This window comes from Garra rufa, chromosome 24 (genome assembly GCF_049309525.1).
Source record: "Garra rufa chromosome 24, GarRuf1.0, whole genome shotgun sequence".
Taxonomy (NCBI): Eukaryota; Metazoa; Chordata; class Actinopteri; order Cypriniformes; family Cyprinidae; genus Garra; species Garra rufa.
This window is the reverse complement of record NC_133384.1, coordinates 27,520,271-27,541,052: the sequence shown is the minus strand read 5'-3', so window position 1 is coordinate 27,541,052 and position 20,782 is coordinate 27,520,271. Positions and strand designations below refer to the sequence as shown.

Below are 20,782 nucleotides of genomic sequence, written 5' to 3'. Positions count from 1 at the left end.
CAGCTCAAAACATGGCAATAATTGACCATTTTCAGCAGCAATAATCAGCAAAATATGTGAGTTTTGATCGGCTCAGTGGCATTGTTTACATTCAGTGCCGCCAATATGGTCGATTAATGGTGTGTTGTGAAAACATTCTATATCGTGACACCCCTACACTCTTAAAAATAAAGGTTCTTTATTGACGTCAATGGTTCCATGAAGAACATTGAACATCCATAGAACCTTTTAAATGCAGAGGAGGTTCTTTATAGTGGAAAAAGGTTCTTTTGATTTTTAAAGTGTTCTTCAAAATGGTTATTTTAAGAACTGTTCACTGAAAGGTTCTTTAGGGAACCAAAAATGTTTTTTCTATGGTATCACCACACAAACACCTCTTTGGAGCCTTTATTTAGAGTGTAGTTCAGTGAAAATCTAAAACGCCTGTATGACTTCTGTGGAACACAAATGTGGATTTTAAACATTTGGACACTCGTTTTCCCTGAAATCAAACGTTTCAAAACACACAAGTGGTCCATGTTATAACCTTGTTCTATAACATGACATAACTTATACAGAAAATACTGCACTCTAGTGCCCCTCATCGTGAGGGATTGAATAACACAACATTTTTCACAATCCTATAACTTGTGTCTGTTATAATGTCTTATGTGGAATATTCCAAGTCAAATGTGACTACAAAACCAGTAGCACTGGTATATTTGTAGCAATAGCCAAAAATACATTGTATGGGTCAAAATGATATTTTTTTTCTTCTTTTTATGCCAAAAAGATCATGTTCCATAAAGATATTTTGTAAATTTCTTACCATAAATATATCAACTTAATTTTTGATTAGTAATATGCATTGCTAAGAACTTCGTTTGGACGACTTTAAAGGTGTTTTTCTCAATATTTAGATTTTTTTTTTTTGCACCCTCAGAATCCAGATTTTCAAATAGTTGTATCTCAACCAAATATTGTCCTATTCTAACAAACCAATGGAAAGCTTATTTATTAAGCTTGATGTATAAATCTTAATTCCAAAAATTGACCCTTATGACTGGTTTTATAGTCCAGGGTCACATATTATAGCTTTGTTTTTGGACCAGAATTTGTATCAATATTCATAAATAAATTTAGTTGATTCTTTTATGTTAATTATTTGAATGTGTTTCAACTCATTTAGCCCTCATTCATTGTAATTCACGCAAAAAGGAACCAGTACAATGTCTTATTCTTTCTGATTGTTGTTTACCTTTCTAACTTTCCATTGGCACTTCATAAACGAACTAGCAATATTCAGTTAAAGAACAAATTGTTTTTTGAGTCAGATCTTTTCAATGAACTATTTGAATCAAGTTGACTCATTCTTAGTTTCAACTCATTCAGTCGGCATTTTTGTAATCGCATGCAAAGAGGAACCAGCAGTGTTCTAGAGAAGAAAGTTATACGGGTTTGAAATAGCATGGGGGTGTGTAAATAATGACATAATTTTCCGTTTTAGATGTAGCCTACTAATCCTAAGCACATCACATTGTACTATTATTGCAATGCATTTTCTTAGAAATTACCTTCTTGATCTAAATTTGTCAGGTGTGTCTATTATTATCAGCATCAGGGATTTTTATACCTGACTCTTGACTTTGCATACTTGCCATTGTTCTACCAAAAAAAAATAAAAAAATACATAAAATACAAAAATCAATATTCTCTTTTTGGTTGCAATAGATTTAACCAGATAAGATTTTAAAAGTGAATGATGAAACCTGCTCCAGGCACTGTATATGAAATAATTTGATAGCGGATGTCTGGTAGAGAGAGAATATGTAAACGAGAGAGAGAGAGAAAGATGCATGAAAGAGGGGGGGCATGAATAATGCTGTTAAATATAGGAGGCCCGGAGCCTGGAGACACAGCCTTGTCTCTTTCAGTGCAATGTCAGTTTAATGGAGAGCTTTACCTTTTTCGGATGCATCAGATTACAAGGTCAAGGTGCAATCTTCCTCTCCGGCTCCACATTAGCGTCATTTCCCAGACCTGATGGTTTGAGCTCTGGAGGATGGCCACACGCTGGCTTCTGGGCTTTGCTCAGGGTCAGATGCCGTTTCAGCACTGACCGCCGTGTCTAACAAGGAACTGAGTTGGCAGAGAGTCCCAGCAGCATCTTATCTGCGTCTCCACTAGGTTTCGTGGTAATGGTGTTTCCTCCTCTTACTGCTAAGCTTTGCGATTTCAGCCGCTCATGGCTTCTTGATCCTGTTATACTATTGAACATAAAATAGCCACGGTCTGTTTGGAAAGGATGAGACACTCTCTTTGGGCGATTGGGTTGTTCGTAACCATAGTCTCATTTGTAATGAATACATAAAGATGTGTGGGTCTGTTCACCATCTGCGGCAGACGGCAGGTTCATCCCTCTAGTTATGCAGGATTTGTTTTTCTAGTCTGATGATTTATTAAGTCGGTGCTGTTATGATTGAAAAGGCTGACAAACATGGCTGATTCACATTCACGGGTCAGTTCCCCTGTGCGTGTTTAATATGCATTTAAATTAAAATGATTCCTGCGTGTGTGCATGTGTGTGTGTGTGTGTGTGTGTGTGTGTGTGTGTGAGTGAGTGAAAGGCAAAAAAAAATTCTTTGTTCCTTCACTACATTGGCAGCAACTATGTTTACAGCCATAGCAATCGAAAGATGAGTTAGTGATAAATTTGATGTGAGGGAAAAGGGGAGGAGCCACAAAAAGGACACAGTGACCTCCAATAATTTGTTTTTCTTTCTCGGTTGAGACAGGAAGTTAAGTTGGGGCACATCTATATTATATTATATTATATTTTAATTCAAAACCAGTCTAAAGTAGCACTGGTATATTTGTAGCAGTAGCCAACAATGCATTGTATGGGTCAAAATTATTGATTCTTTTTATTTATTTATTCTTTTATGCCAAAAATCATTAGGATATTAAGTAAAGATCATGTTTTTGTGAATGAAGATATTTTGTAAATTTCTTACTGTAAATATATCAAAACTTAACTTTTGATTGGTAATGTGCATTTCTAAAAACTTCACATGGACAGCTTTAAAGGCGATTTCTTGCACCCTCAGATTTCAATTATTTTATTTTTTTTGTATCTCGGCCAAATATCGTCCTATTCAGCTTTTAGAATAGATGATGTATAAATCTTAATTTTTAAAATTTGCCCTCTTATGACTGGTTTTGTGGTCCATGGTCACATTCTATTCTATTCTATTCTATTCTATCAAACCTTTAGTATTTATTTTAAGAATTTAATAATAAGGATGCATTAAATTGATAAAAAGTAACAGACATTTATAATATTACAGAAACTTTCTATTTCAAATAAATGCTGTTTGTTTAAACTTTCTAATCATCAAAGAATCACAGTTTTCACGAAGATATTAACCAGCACAACTGTTTTCAACATTGATGATAATAGCAAATGTTTCTAGAGCAGCAAATCAGCATATTAGAATGATTTCTGCAAGATCATGTGACACTAAAAACTAAAGTAATGGCTACTGAAAATAATAAGGAATAAGTTGCTTTTTAAAATATATTAAAATAGAAAACAGTTGTTTGCACTGTAATAATATTTCACTGTATATTACTGTTTTCACTGTATTTTTTATTATCTAAATATCTTGCCTTAGTAAGAGATTTCTTTCGAAATAAATATTCAAATATATGTATTTTTGTCAAATTTTAAAAGATCTAAACCCCCCCAAAAAACTATATATATATATATATATATATATATATATATATATATATATAATATAATTTTTTCCCCATTTTTTTTTTTTTTTCCAAATTCAGTTTTTTACCATTTTAAATTTTCTGGATTACATTTTTTGTCGATTTTAAGTTTTCTAGACTCTGTTTAAATGGTTAAATTAAGACACATAAATCAAAAAGAATGTCCAATTAATTTAAATCACAAAACATGCACAATTTAACAGCAATTTATTGTAAGTTTAACAAAAATGATGACATACCTACGAAAGCTGTATGAAATATATATATATTTTTTTTCAAATTCAGTTTAATTTTTTTTGCCATATTCTATTTTTAGGCAAAAAACTTTTAGGTTTCTGTTTGTATATGATATGACGATAGTTTTTCTAGTTTGAAACTGTAAAATGATCATAAATTGACTCTAGAGATTAACAAAGAGTAAACAAAATGGTGTGTTTGCTCCATTCATTTACACAGAGACACGCAAACATGCAGGATTCATATTTAAATAGTACTTTTGTGGCTTAATATTCATAGACACATTTTTATGACTGGATTCCATTATTCCGTCTGTGTTTTCCTCATTGTGGAATTTATAGGGCCCTATTTGACCCATTTCACCCTAAGTTAACATTTGCTAGAATTAATACTAAAATATTTTACAGCCTAATCCGAAAAAAGTTGTATTTCTTAATTATATAATTCTGATTTACAAAGCACATATATGAAATTTCAGTTGTCATTCTTCTATCCATGAAAACTTCCTGTAGGTTTCCCTTGGTAATCTCCAGTTGTCCTGTGGTTTATTACTTTGCCAGCATGACTGCTGTAGACACTTGTGTCATTGAATGATGCATGAGGAAGCATCAAGCGCTTTTGTTGACTGGAGAGGCTCCGTTTCAAAATTCATGAGATCAGATGTTTATTTTGATCACAGAAGTCATAGCAAGTTCCTTAGCGACAAGCCAACTCTTTCTGTGCATGCATGCTTTCTTAAAAGAGGTAATGCAACTCTATCTCTTCCTTCCTTAAGGTGAAGAGGGTCAGCTGTTTCAGCATTAGCTCATCTCTTGGCCTCATGCTCGAGCTGAGGATGTGATGACACCGGCGCACTTGACGCGGAACTTAGTCCTGAGCAACTGCCGCTTGCCTTACAAGGCTGTAAAACCTGCCCGCTTGTAAACCAACACTCCATTCATGCATTCAGCCAGGCCTCTGTCCACGCTTTTCATACTTGATCTCATTAACCGACTTTCATTTCCATGCATTTCCTCCTCCACCACAGGAAGTCTTGCAGGATTCTGTTAGACCGTTGGCATTTACCGCTTTGTGCCTTTCTGAGGACATTAGGGGCCACTAAGGTGCTTTGGTTTAGACAGAGTGCCAAGACACGGTTGCGTCTGACCGACACTCCACAGGAAGGACAAAAATAGAGATGGAGGAAGAGGAAGGCTTAGAGCGTGTACTGTATTTGTGAGCCGTTGGACATCATTTGCGGCGTTTGATCGTATGATTACCAAGTTAGCAAATCACATCTGTTCGCGTCTGCCAGTACCTATGTGTGTGGGGGCTGCTTTTGGCGGCCATTAACAAAGGCCTTGGGCAAACAGACAAGAGTCTGTTCAAACACAGTGCGGAAGCTCCCCTAATGAGGATGTTTACCAATGCGAGACCAAAAACGAGAGCAAACAGGGATGTGGACACGTGGCCGTCAACACCTCCCAGCTTGGTCCTGTCACCTCAGCCGCTGATGGGGCAACCGGGGCTCTCGTTTCTGCCCTCATCACGCCGGCAGCAGTCAGACATGCCCGCGATGACATCTCGTCCCGCTCGGGGTTTGACATCTCCACTGGCACTAATTCCTGTGGCTCTTATTAGGATGTATTGTGAGCTCATTTTCTGCTATTGTTACAGCCCTCTTTTAGTCATATCTGTCACCTCCCTCCCTCCTTTCCTCTCCCTCTTCGTTGCTCTGTGCCAGGTGCTCTTATAACCTGTGCAGACAGACAGACAGAAACCGAAAGAGAGAGAGAGAGAGGCGGATAAGATAGATAAATGGAGAGAGAACGGAGCGGAAATGTCTTAAGAGATAGCAAGGAGCTTTTCTCCTGATAATAAGGCTGGCAGCCATTGTTAGTTGTGCAAACAAATGGCGAGCCTAGCTTTTGTGTCATGCTTAAATATACTTAACTCGCTACATGGCGTAAAGTGGAATAAAGCGTGACCTCGGTGCATCAAGGGAATAAAGGCAGTTGTTTCTCCTCCAGCTATTAGTTGATCATTTTTGGAATGCTATTTGTGATTTGCTCAGATTGGTTTTTGCTGGAGGATGTGCACACCTGCAGCTCTGTACCTCCCTTGTGGGAGCAGATGGCGTCAGGTTTGATTGTTTGGTGCAAACCCAAATTTGATTCCACCTCTCTCTTCCCTGTGTGTCTTCATGTTGTGGTCATGTGCAAATACCTAAAAATTGATTTTTGAACAAAAAAATTGGGTTGGTAAGACGTATTATTCATGAAAGAAGTCTCCTATGCTCAGCAAGGCTGCGTTTATTATTTATTTATTTGATAAAAAAATACAGCAAAAACTGTGAAATGTTATTACCATTTAAAAATATGCCAAGTTCTGTCATGAAACACTAGATTGTGTGGGCTGATGGGTCGTTAATGCAAACTGTTGATATTCAGCATTAAACTTCTTGGCACAAGCTGATTGGTTCATGCTGCATACGCAGCCAATGAACTTGCTGTTTTACATTTAAATGACTGATAAACAATCACTAGAGCATTTTGCAGCACGCTTTCAGAGTTGCTCTAAAACCCTCCACCTTGGAACGGGTTATTATGCCAAGTTCTTTCATGAAACTCTAGATGGCACTGGCCGATGGGCCTTTAACACAAACTATTCATATTTACAGCGTTAAACTTCTTGGCACAAGCTGATTGGTTTATGCTGCATAAACAGCCAATGAACTTGCTGCTTTACATTTAAATGTCTGGCAAACAATCACTAGAGCATTTTACAGCACACTTTCAGAGTTCCTCTGAAACCCTCCACCTCCCCAGATCCACCTGTGGGTTATTATATATGCCAAGTTCTGTCATAAAACTCTAGATGGCACTGGCTGATGGGGCGTTAAAGCAAACTATTCATATTTACAGCGTTAAACTTCTTGGCACAAGCTGTTACTATAAAATCCTCCACTTCCCCAGCTCCACCTGTATAGATCTGCTATGGGTTGTTATATATGCCAAGTTCTGTCATTAAAACTGTAGATGGCATAGGCAGTTTGGTTGTTAATGCAACGCAAACTGTATTCACAGCGTTATACTAGTTAGGCACAAACTAATTGGTTCATGCTGCATACGTAGCCAATGAGCTTGCTCCTTTACATTTAAATGGCTGGTTAGCATTCACTAGATCATTTGGCGGTGCCCTGTCAGAGTTCCTCTGAAACCTTCCACCTCCCCAGCTCCACCTGTATAGATCTGCTATGGGTTATTAAATATGCCAAGTTTTGTCATTAAACTCTAGATGCTGAAGGCTGATAGGTCGTTAACGCAAACTGTTAATATTCACAGCGTTAAACTTCTTTGCACAAGCTTATTGGTTCATGCTGCATACATAGCCAATGAACTTGCTGGTTTGCATTTAAATGTCTGGTAAACAATCACTAGATCATTTGGCAGTGCCCTGTCAGAGTTCCTCTGAAACCTTCCACCTCCCCAGATCCACCTGTTTAAATCTGCTATGGGTTATTATTTATGCCAGGTTCTGTTGATAAACTCTAGATGGCACAAGCTGATGGGTTGTTAACGCAAACTGATGATATTCAAAGCATTATACTTCTTGGCTCAATCTGATTGGTTTGTGTTGCATACGCAGCCAATGAGCTTGCTGCTTTACATTTAAATGGCTGGTTAGGATTCACTAGTATTTCGCAGCACACATTCAGAGTTACTCAGAAACCCTCAGCCTTCCCCAGCTCCACCTGTATAGATCTGCTCCGGGTTCTTCCGAGAGTCACTTTGGTACAACCAAAACTCACAAAAATGGACTTGGATAAATGACAAGAGTTCGTTTCATGTAACTCAAATCAATGGACCTTTACACTGTTAGCTGATTTGTGTTGCATCAGCATATTTTAATTTTAAAAGCCTCAGAAAGCCGTTCACCATGTTTTCTCTAATCCTGATATACCTGTCAAGTCACAGCCAATTTTATCTGATGTCTTTGGTTTCAAACGATCAGTGTCCCAGCATGTGCTGAAAATTCACATAGCTTGTGTTGCACTACTTTCTCTCTTTCTCTTTTCGACTGAAGTTCTCTCGCTCATGAAGCACAGAATAATGTAATTCAAACAGCTGGGCGTAGGGCGGCCCCCTCGCTGGGCCAACCCGGGCCCAAGCAGTGCCTGCAGGATGATCACGCACCGCTGTCAGCCACAATAAAACCACCGCTTTACTTATTGAGTAGGGAACTACATGCTGCATGGGGATCTGGAGATCAAGAATGAGAAGAGATCCATACAATACACACAGTTTTAGTTAGAGATGGGGGGAATGTCGAATCGAAAGGAGTATAACAGTTCTGGTTCTGATTCCTCTCAACGATTCTGGATCCTTAACAGATCTATTAATTTTTAATTGCATTTATTGCGCTCAACAGTCTGTATCCAAATGATTTTTAGACTTCAGTGGACCAGATACATAACAAATAAGAAACAGACTTGTTCAACTGTAAATTATATAAAAATATTAAATGAAAAATCTGGTAACATATTTAATTCATTCATATTTATTACAAGTAAATACAGTGACGTACACAAAAAGGTTCTTGGTTAATTTTGAGTTTGACAACATGAAAGAAATAAGTTGTGGTTCAGTAAATCAATCAGATTTTTAAATAACTGCTTCACTGGCTGGGTTAATAATGATTTTTGATTAACTAAAACTAACCAGCTGTATAGTATGTGTTTGAATCACTTAAATGAACTGCCTCACAAGAGTCACTTGTTTGGGAATCAGTCTACAATGGTCGAGCTATTTGTGTTTGATTATTAAACAATAATCATACTACACTGTTTAAACACTATGTGTTTGATTAACTAAAATGAACCAGCTCATATAAGAATCATTTCTTAGGGAATGAGACAACACTCTTTGAGCTATATTTGTTTGATTCACCAAAACAAACCAGCTTATAAGAGCCATATCTTACTCAACTAAACCATTCAAGGAAAATGTGTTTGATTTAATAAAACGAACCAACTCATAAGAACCATATCTTAGGGAAGTAGACTACACTGGTCAAGATATATGTATTTATTTCACTAAAATGAACTGGCTCAAAAGAACCATGTCTTGGGGAATCAGACTACGCTGATCAAGCTATATGTGTTTGATTCACCAAAACAAACTGGCTCAGAAGAGTCATTTGTTATTGAATCAGACTACACACTGGTTGAGCTACATGTGTTTGATTCACTAAAACAAACTGGCTCAAAAGAGTCATTTGTTAGTGATTCAAACTACACATATCAAGCTCTATGTGTTTGATTCACTAAAATAAACTGCCTCATAAGAGTCATTTGTTATCGAACTGGACTTCACGCTTGATTGAGCTATATTTATTTGATTCACTAAAATGAACCGCTCATTAATTTGGGAATCAGAGCGATGTTTCACAATGTGGATTCAGTAATCAGTAGTGGATTAAGTAAGCAGCAGTGCAGTAGACATTATTATTATTATTAACTATTGACTGCCAATTCTGTTTGTTTTTTTCTTGATTCCTAGTCCCACACATTTTCTCCCAGCACACATTCCTTACAAATTTCAAACAGGAGTGCATAGGTGGATGCTGCTGGGGGTCTTGTGATTAAACCCAAAACCCCAACCGAGACACATTCACACCTACGAGCACCTAAATGCAAACACACATTCACACGTTCACAAACACCTACTTGTTTACGCAGGGGGCCAATACCTCATGCGGCTTCGCCAACAGCCAGAAGATTGAGAGAAATCAATGGTATCATTTGATTGCATCAGCAATGTTTTGTCGCTTTCGTGACCTACGGCTGTGAATTCTCCTGGAAGTTTATTTAAAAAAGGGGCTGTCCCTCATTTTATCAGTACGCTATTCATTTACACTGTCTGCTCTAGGGGAAAGAACCTAATTATTTCCTTATAAATGGCCCAGTAAACAGGAGGGGGATGAACTCTGTCATTTCCTTGTGCCAAATGCAGATACGTATTTATGTTTGAGTGTAGGATTTCAGCTATACAGATGCATGAAAGACGCTTTAGAGAGTCTGGCTGGAGAAGGAAGCGGCAGACGCGGTTGTGCGTAGGAGTGATGAGACAGTGGAAGCCCTGGCACAGAGACCCTGTCTTATACGCTCTTCTTCCTTTATTTCCCTATTTCCTCCTTCTCTTCCTATGTGAGTGGGCTCACGGGGAGCCGGGCTCAGTGTTATGGATTTGAGCTGTCTTCTTTGTGCCTGCCCCCTCTTTCTCTCTATCATTCGATGTGTTTCTCTCTCCGGGCTGGACGGTGTCCCGGAGGAATTTGGCTACACAGATGTGGAGTGTCTGTTGAAGAGGAGGGATGTGCTCGTCTCAAATTCCGTTGCGAAAACACATAATTTCCCTATACATGGCAATTAGACATGCTACACATTACAGACCTTCTATCAGACAGTAAATGTGTGTGCTTTAGATCTGTTGCTGCTTTGTTTTTTTTGCCAGAATTGAGGCTGCAACTAATGATTAATTTGGTAACTGATAATCCACTGATTATCCAGTAAATACATACATATGTATAAACAATACATGTATTATGCATATATTTCATTTTCAGTATTTTAATATTTTACTAGGATATACTTGTCATCACAAGAATAAATTGCATTTTAAAATATATTAAAATCGTAATTAAATTGAAACGATACTTCACAATATTACAGTTTTTAATGTATTTTTACAGCCTTGGTGGGCATTAAACATCACAGAGAATCTTTTAAAAAGCATCTTTCAAAACTTTTAAAAATGTAATTTAATTTAATTCAGTTGATTTAATTGAATTTAGTGCTGTCAAATTGATTAATTGCAATTAATTGTATCCAAAAAGTTTGTTTACATAGTATGTGTGTATTGTGTATAAAATAAAAAATATCAAATAGTATCTTTTAAAAAGCATCTTTCAAAAACATAAACAATTTTATTATTTAAAAATTGATAATATTATTTCATTGAATATAGTGCCGTCAAATCGATTAATCTCGATTAATCGCATCCAGAAAAAAGTTTGTGTTTACATAATATATAGGTGTGTACTGTTTATATTTCTAAAATAAAACCTCAAAGAGCGTCTTTTAAATGCGTCTTTCAGAACTAAAAAATGAAATTTAATTCAATTCATTTAATTGAATTTAGTGCTGTCAAATTGATTAATCGCAATTAATTGTATCCAAAAGGTTTGTGTTTACATAATATGTGTGTACTGTGTAAATTTCTAAAACATAAAACATTATAGAGTATCTTTTAAAAAGCATCTTTCAAAAACATCAAACATTTTCAAATAATATTATTTAATTGAATTTAGTGCCATCAAATCGATTAATCACGATTAATTGCATCCAAAATACAAATTGTGTTTACAAAATATATGTGTGTGTACTGTGTATAAAACATAAAACATCAAAGAGTATCTTTTTAAAAAGCATTTTTCAAAAGCATTTAATTCAGTACCAAAATTAATTTTATCCAAAATTAAAATGTTTCCCTAATATGTGTGTGTGTGTGTGTGTGTACTGTGTATATTTATAAATCATAAAACATCAAAACGCATCAAAACATTAAAAAGCATTTTTCAAAAACATTTTGAAATTTCAATTATTTATTTTAAATGGGATTAATCGATTAATGAGTGCTAATTGAATTTAAAATCTGAGTTTGACTTTTTACTACATATTATTTTAATTTTTATTTTGGATGAGATTAATCGCGATTAATCAGTTTTACGGCACTAAATTGATTTTAAAATCTGAGTTTGACTTTTCACTACATATTATTATCATTAACATTTTTATTTTGGATGCGATTAATCAGTTTGACAGCACTAAAAGAATTTAAAATTTAATTTAGACTTTATCACTACATATTTGAAGCTTCCATATTCCAAATCAGTCATCTAATTTTTATTTCGTAACTAGTTTGGCAATTTCTCCTATCCTCACAGCCTTGTCAGTATTTGCTTGAATATTGTTTCTTAGAAAATGGTGAATTAGGTTAATCGCGGTAATGTTGGGGTACCTGAGGCTGACCTCGCCTAAATTGCAGAAGCTGCAAGTACAGCAGTGTCCCAGATTACCATAATGCACTATAGTGTGTATATTGTGCAGTTTTTTTTCTCTCTCTCTCTGATTTTGCTGTTTAGGTCAACAACTTGCACATTACACCACAGGGGGATACAAGAGGTATAAACTAGATACAGATATATAGGACATTGGCTACCAGTTTCAGCAGTTAATTAATTATGCGGTCTCTTCACAAAGATCTTTGACGACAAAAATGCTGCAACTGACCAATCAGAATCAAATATTCTGAGTCAAGCGTTCCTAAACTTTTGAGTCTAGTTGTTCCATTTATTGTCTGTTTTTTTTTGTTCCCGTTACAGTGGAACAATGGAGAAAGTGACTTCTAATACAGTATGTTTGTAATAATTTCAGCTCTGTGTCTGTTCCTAATGTTCTTTTCCTCTCTTTTTCCCTTAGGATGCTTTTGCGGAGTTGTACGGCCAGCAGAGAGACTCTATGTTCCACCCATTGTCATACCTAACAAAAGTGCTTGGATTGGCAGCACTGGGCTTGGCAGGAGTGACCATCGGAGCCTTTTTCGCTCAGAAGTGACAGCTCTACGGCTCTCTTCACCAATCTTGATCTTACTTTCTCTGAATGTCTCTCCTCTTCAGCTTATCAAAGCATCTTTCAGCGCCGCACTGCCCCGCTAAGCCCAGCACCAGTGCCCTTCAAAGGCCACCGCTGATCCAACGCCCCTCCAGCCACGGGAGCTGCGGCACTCACGCTCTTTGAGCCTCTCTGGAGTGAAGAAAACGCAAAGAAAAAGAATACAGAATGAGGACTCGCAAAGACACTCTCACACTTGGACTATGATGCTCGTCACTGCCATGTACAGTTGCACTCACACGGAGATCGACACACAAAACACGTGCACACGCAAACACTCGCTCACATACTTCACACAAAAAACGAAAAAACAAAAAACGTTTTATCTTTAAAGTTTGTTTCTTATGTATGAAACAAGTACAAGGAGATTTTTAAACTTAAGATTGTGCTTTTCTGACATTTTGATATCAGGTTTTTTGGCATTTTGTAGCATGATTTAAAAAAAAAAGAAAAAAAGAGGAGAAAGGAAAATAAGAAAGTTTGCCGGCGTGAATGTAAATAACTTCTCCACTATGTGCATGTCTGGAGAAAGACTCTTTTAGCTACTTTTTTTATTGCATGATGGCATTTTGAACTCGACCGCCCACCCTTTCTGTGTTGATTCAGGGTGTTTTTTTTTTATTTTTTGGTTTTGTTTATTTGTCTCTCACTCCATTGGATGGACCTCTGGAGATCTCCCGTCAAACCAACAGATGTTGAGCATTCCTCATTAAAAAGTTCCTCTTTGATTTGCTCTGTGTCTTACTGTTTGGTGAGCACAAAGATTGTGCCGACAACCAAACCAAAGCGGCTATCATGATGTAATCGGGTCATGGAGTTGCCCAAATCGCCCCTCTTGAATGTAAAGACTGGAAGTTTGGCTTCTGAAAGGATTCCCATTGCATATAATTGTGTGTATAATTGCATTTAAAAAGCAATTTCGAGGGTATTGTGTACGTATAATGTCCGTGTACATGTAGTATGAGTGTGTGTCCATCTGTAAATAGATTGTGTTGAGAGAGCAGGACTTGGCTGTTCTCTGGTGGAGAATGCGGGCAGCCCGCCACTTCTGTCCAGCCCAGCCAGGTGTGCAGATGATGAAATGGGCAGGTGGCAGCTGGGAACAGAAGTTCATTCAGCCTGGCATGATAGGCATGCAGGCCAGAGGCCTTTGAAAAGACTTCATACACAACGGACTATGTAATACACGGCCCAGGTGTATCACTTTTCCCTCCTCGCCTCTCCCAACGTTATCTTTCTGGCACGGTAGATTACAGACGCCTTGAGAGCTGTCGATTTTTGGATGCCCCACAACCAAAGAAATCCAATCTGTCTGCTCTAACTTCCGAGGCCAGAGAGTCTCATCTAGTGCTATCTTCAACTTCCCTGTTATATTCCACTGGGAGGGTGAATTTCTCTTTCACAGGAAGATACTGAGACACCCGCTTGTCCTAATGTCTTTTTTTTGTCACCTCAGATGTTCATTAAAGTCGCTGGAAGTGAGTGAGACTTCCAGTTCATTAGCAGCTATAAAATAACGAGGATAACAACGTGCAGTAAACGATAAAACTGTTTGCACTACAAACCACTGTGTTTATAATTAAGATAATACATTGAAATATGCTAAGACATCAATTTGCAATATCAAGCAGCAAAACGGCTGTTTTGTACAGATACAAATAGCTGGACGCGGATAAGACGAAAGCCAAACCCATAAAATTTACAAATGCGCCCACTCTTATGTAAAAAAAAAAGGTGGATAGATTTAGCGCTCTACATCTCCGTGTCAAAGCAAAAGCTCACTGAGACCAAACAAAGACTTTGGCCAATAATTTTAATATTGTCAGTGTTTAGTAAACTTTGTTTTGAACGTTTGTAATATATGAGCCATATGCTGAAATCTTGCTAAAATAGAATCATTTATAGAGAGCGCAAGGTTGTGCAAAAGTTGAGATTAGAATTGGCATCCTTTCAGTTTATGAGTGTGAATTAGAATTGAATTAGCCACGCCCCACAGGAAATTGAATTTGGATTTGATTTGGAATGACAGGAAGGGGAATTTAGTATTGAATTTCTAAAGACTTTAATTGACCCTTCGCAAACAGCTTGATTGACATGCGAACTGGCCAATCATAACGCCAAATCTGTCATTATGTCCAACAAACAAAGCAGACAGAAGAGTAGATTAACTTCGGTGGACTTAAACTTAAAAAATTTTATGTATTGACATTTTTCCGTGGTTTATTTCGTGCTTTAAGTAAATAAGAAACGACGATGGGTTTATGGCTCTTTCATGTGTCAGCTGACGCAGTTAGATCAATTGATGCCAATTGATCTAATTGCGTCAATTGACACATGAAAGATCCACAAAGCGGTTTTATTGTTTGATTTTCTTACAAAATGACAACATTTTAAAGCTGAGACCTTGTTTCATACCAAAAGTAACCTGCTCTGTCTTGTCTGTCTGCCTTTTGTTAGTTCCCTTTTTGTTCCGCAATGTATTTTTACTGTGTGAGAACGGTGTAAGAGCAGCTTATTTGTCGGACATAGAAAGATTAACTAAAGAAGACGGGTTTTAATTCTGTTTTGCTAAATTCAAATTCTGAATTAAAATAAATAAAAAAATCTCGATTTAATTTTAAATGGCGCACAACTGAATTCACTCAAAGTGGATGGAGATTTAATGTGGCGTGAACGAAAAAGAGTCTGTGGAGGATGGAAGGAAACGGCTGAGTGTCTAATTTACTTGAAAATAGAATTGGAAAGGCATATTTCAGTATTTTGTTTTGCTAAACAGCCCTCAGTGTACTTCTTTCCCTCACAGTCTCATTTTCATTCAAGTCAATACTCTAACTAAGGATCCATGTCAGGATCGACTTTATCTAGTCTATCAACACAACTCTCTCGAGTGTGTAGCGGTACAGATTAAACATTCGCAATCTAATAGTGTACTATATTGCTGCGCCCTTTATCGGGTTCTGCAGGACTGTATCTGAATATGTTAGCGCGAGTTTTGAGGACTCACACTGTAAGATCATTTTACTTTCGCTGCTAAAGATCTAGCAATGTAAGACGACAGGGTGTGGAGTTGAGCTTCTCCCTGTTGCTGCACCATATGAAGCTGCTCGTGGATGAACCAGCGTATAACTGCCACTGCTGGAGCGGAACTAGTCCATCCACTCCTTACGTCTCGCTTTCCCTCTGGTTAGGAGAAGCTGAGAAGTCAATCACAATCAGACTCTTGAGTCTAAGAGGCCTTGTGTGTTCGATTAAATAGCACCACTCTATTATTTCTATTCATAAGCGATTTTTAAATTCAGTTTGTGTCAAATTTCTCTGCAATGCCTCTTCAAGAGTAATCGAGTGGTGGTTGTTTGTAGGGGGAAATTTAGTTTGATATTGACAAAAAAGAGACTAAGAAAGTGGAAGGTGAAGGATGCAGGAAATTTATGCACGGTCTAGTAGTTGGATGTGTTATAAGTCATACGTTTATGTAGTGGTGTGTGTGTATACATAAAAAAATATTTTGCATTGTAAGGGGCTGTTCACACAGAATGCGTTTCTGTGGAATGAAAAAACCATAATGTCATAATCTGTGAGACTCGAACGAATGTCAAACGCATCCATCTAGCGCATGTTTACGTAAAAAAGCTATTGAAAAAAGAGCGAAAATATTCTTAAAAGTGGAAGAGTGTGTTCATAATTAAGATAATACATTCAAATATGGTAAGACACACCAATTTGCAATATCAAGCAAGAAAACAAGCTGTTTTGTACAGCTAAAAATAGCTGGACGCTGATGAGACTGGAAGCCAGACCCGTCAAATTTACTAAATGCGTTCTGTGTGAATGGCCTTTAAAACCGTGTCCTAACCAGGATAAAGCAAAATCCCACTTTATATAGCTGCACATTAAAGCTGAAGTGTGTCAAGTGAGTTGACTGTTTTTAAACAGGTTTCCCAAACACTCCGCCCGGAGACAAATCAAAAGCCCCGCCCCCGAACGCACTCCATTGGCTGACCCAATCCTGCTGTTGCTGGGCAGATCAAGGTGTTCAAACAAACAGATCAATGTTTTCAAAACACCACAAAGCTGCAGTGTTTCACTTTTTGGGGAATTCAACCTACGTATGACTTATAATTGTTCTAACATCAAAAAAGTGACACATTTCAGTGTTTAGAATTAGAATTCTCCCTTTCTCTGTGGAGAAACAAATTAAATGATGCTGGAAGCGTCATGTCTGGTTAGGACACGGTGGGAGAGAGAGAGCAGGGAAAGTACAGTAGGTGAAACTGGGTTTCAATATTAAATTTAATTTAAAATATTCTGTATCTTTTTATTAAATATACAGTAAATTATCTTTCATCTCTTTACAGAAAAAGAATCAGAATTCTGAATGTAAAAATAGGATCAGCTCTGAGCTAAAGCTCTCACTTTCAAAGCTCGTCAGAGTTGCGTTGCTTGTACTTCTGCAAAAATGGAAAACTCCCTGCGTCAGTTCATTCCTCATTCATTGGTTTTCGTCATTCAGATGGAAAGAGGATGGGCCTTTGTTTTAGCTCACGTTCTGTCTGATAAATATGGAAGTGCGATTTAAACTGCAGCACGAGGGGTTTTCCCTTTTTCCATCTGGATGGTGGTGTTCCGGTGATCTGTTAAGAGTAAAATTGTAGATACTGTCTCCATGGTTGCACTGGTTTGGTGTTAACCATGTTATTTACATTTTGCATGAGTGCATTCTTTCATCTCCAGCTATACAGCTTCATTTCGCTGGAGTTTCGGTGTGATTTTCACATTGTGTTCAATATAAATGACTCATTTTGATGTCTATTCTGAAATGAACCCCCACGCCCCATCGCATCAAATGGAAAAGATTATCAAATGTTGTTTTTTTATTTTTTTTTCCTTCGGCAGCTAGTATAATGCATTCATTTTACAATACCACTTTCCTTTGAGGAAAAAGAAATCGATTTTCTGCTCCGATTTCTTTGCTTTCTTTCTTTTTAATGACTTTGCTGCCATACCTTCCCTCATATATCACATAACTATTAAAATGTAGCAAAATATCCGGAGGATTTTAATATAGAGACAGGAGTTTATATTTGATTTCCAGATTCTCATTTTTCCACCATTATCCTGTTTGTCTTTCTGTGTTGTACATTGTGTCTTGTAAGCCCTCAGCATGTAGCATTCAGAAGCAATTGTTCATGATTTTTTCTTTCTTTTCTTTCTTGTTTTGTTTGTTTAATTTATCCTCATAGCACTTGTGAGTTTTAAATGTGTCAATATCATTTTGTGTACGTATCCATGTCATAAGCTAACAGTTATGTGTCCTAATTAAATAAACCTTGCCTTATCATCTGAGAGGAGCTGTCACGGTTTGCATCACTGACTCGGAAACTCCAATATGCCGCTACGGATTCTGTCACGTTCTGCTGTTCTCTAAATTGAAGGCAGCTAGGGAATCGTTTTAACAGGCCAGCTGTATATCAGGAGCGTTTAAAGCAAGAATAGGAGGAGGTTGGCAACGGTGTCTCACGGGAGACGAGGATTTAACCAATCAACATGGGCCATGTGTACATCCTTCTGTGTAACCTGGGGGTCTTTCTTGAGACACTGTTGTTTTACATCTGCTCAGCATAAAGGAATACGCAGGTTTACCGTTTACAACAGTCATTTGCAAATTGCACCATCCGTAACTAAAACATACCGTGGGGGTATCAGGTGGTTATCAGGCATAAATGGAATCTGCAAAAATTTTGGCATTTTCTGCACTGATTTTAGGGGAAAATCTGTGGACTTATGTTTTAACATGGTAAATTGATGGTTATGTTATATTTATTTACAGATTAGCCTAAATATTTAAAATATGAACATGTAAGTGTCCTGAGATGTGTAGAACACATCTTTTGAATAGTAGTGTTTAAAAAAGTATGGCATTACCAAGCGATTTTGCGATTGATTGGCCTCTTTATTTGAACCAACCCAATCTCTCAGCAATTCGTACATATTTTATGAGGTAGGAATTCCTAACCCTCACAGAAAATGTACAAAATAATACAAGTGAGGTTGTAAATTTGTACAAATTAGCCACCTTGTAATATAAGTACGAATTGGTTGTGAGGTAGCATGAATTAAATATACAGTGCAAGCAGTGAAGCCTGAATCACAAACAAATGACTCTTATGAGCCAAATCTTTTTAGCAAATCAAATAGATGTTGCAACCAGTGTAGTCCATTTCACCAAAACATGGCTCTTGTGAGTCAGATTGTCTTAGTGAATCAAACATACAGAGCAACAAGTGTAACCTGATTCACTAAAAAATGGCTCTTATGAGTCAGATTGTCTTAATGAATCAAACATACAGTATGATCAGTGTAGCCTGATTCACAAACAAAGGACTCTTATGAGCCAGTTTGTCTAGACTCTAGAGAATCAAAAACACACAGTGCAACCAGTGAAGTCCACTTCACAAACAAAATGACTCTTATGAGCAGTTTTAAATGACTTTTTAGAGGATGGAAAACATGTAACGTGACCTGTGTAGGGCAATTCAGAAAAGAAATGACTCTTATGAGTCTGATCTTATTAGCAAATCAAACACACAGCATGACCAGTGTAGTCCAATTCAATAAAATTGACTTTTATAAGTCAGATCTTTTAACCAAATTACAGTCTGAATCACAAACAAATGACTCATATGAGTCAGATCTTTTTAACAAATCATATAGACGGCGCAGTGTAGTTCAATTCACTAAGAAATGACTCTAATGAGTCATCAGGTCATTTTAGTAAATCAAACAGAGCACGACCAGTGTAGTCTGATTCACAAGCAAATGACTCATATGAACCAATTCTTTTAGAGATTAAAAAGCATACAGCGCAAACATGGCAGCCCGATTCATGAACAAATAACTTCATGAGTCTGATCTTTTTAGCCAGCCAAACATATAATGTGACTAATCTAGTTCAAGAAAATTCACTCTTATATAGTAAGTCAGCTCGGCTTCAATTCACTAAAAAATGACTCTTTCGAGAGTGAGATTGTTTTACTCAATCAAACATACAGCATGATCAGTGTAGCCTGATTCATGAACAAATGACTCTTATGAGCCGGTCCTTTAAGGGAATTTAAAAACATGCAGCGTAACCAGTGTAGTCCAATTCACTAAAAATGACTCTTGGGTTTTTTAATCAAACATTCAGTGCAATTAGTGTAGCCTGATTCTTGAACAAATGAGTCTTATGAGCCTGTTCTTTTAGGGAATCAAAAACATATAGCACAACCAGTGTAGTGCAGTTCACTAAAAATGACTCTTTTGAGTCAAATTGTTTTAGTGAATCAAACATACAGCACAATTAGTGAAGCCTGATTTTTGAACAAATGAGTCTTAAGGGGGTCGCACACCGGACGAGAAACGTAGCGCAACGTCGCGTCGCGCCGAGGACAGTTACGAGATGGTTCTTTTAGGGAATCAAAAACATACAGCGGAACCAGTGTAGTCCAATTCACTAAAACTGACTCTTTTGAGAGTGTGATTGTCTTGCTGAATCAAACATACAGCGTGATCAGTGTAACCTGATTCACGAACAAATGACTCTTATGAGCTGGTTCTTTTAGGGAATCAAAAACATATAGCGCAACCAGTGTAGTCAAATTCACCAAAAATGACTCTTTTGAGTCAGATTGCTTTTTTAATCAAACATTCAGTGCAATTAGTGTAGCATGATTCTTAAACAAATGAGTCTTATGAGCCAGTTCTTTTAGGGAATCAAAAACATATAGCACAATCAGTGTAGTGCAGTTTACTAAAAAAAGACTCTTATGAGTCAGAATGTTTTACTGAATCAAACATACAGTACAATTATTGAAGCCAGATTCTAGAACAAATGACTCTTATGAGCCGGTTCTTTTAGGGAATCAAAAAAGTACAGCACAAGCAGTGTAGTCCAATTCACTAAAAATTACTCTTTTGAGTCAAATTGTTTTAGTGAATCAAACATACAGCGCAATTAGCGTAGTCTGATTCTTGAACAAATGACTCTTATGAGCTGGTTATTTTAGGGAATCAAAAACATACAGCACAACCAGT

At 37.1% G+C, this 20,782-nt stretch overlaps 1 protein-coding gene across 1 annotated transcript in view; it reads left to right on the top strand.

The window, feature by feature from the left end:
• The window catches only part of bcl2a (BCL2 apoptosis regulator a), a 77,594-nt gene extending 59,542 nt beyond the window's left edge, over window positions 1–18,052 (top strand). Inside the window, exon 2 of the mRNA XM_073830779.1 lies at window positions 12,518–18,052. Coding sequence (XP_073686880.1) covers window positions 12,518–12,652 — 135 coding nt within the window. The 3' untranslated portion in view covers window positions 12,653–18,052. The remainder of the gene's footprint in view (window positions 1–12,517) is intronic.
• Window positions 18,053–20,782: the final 2,730 nt, after the last annotated feature.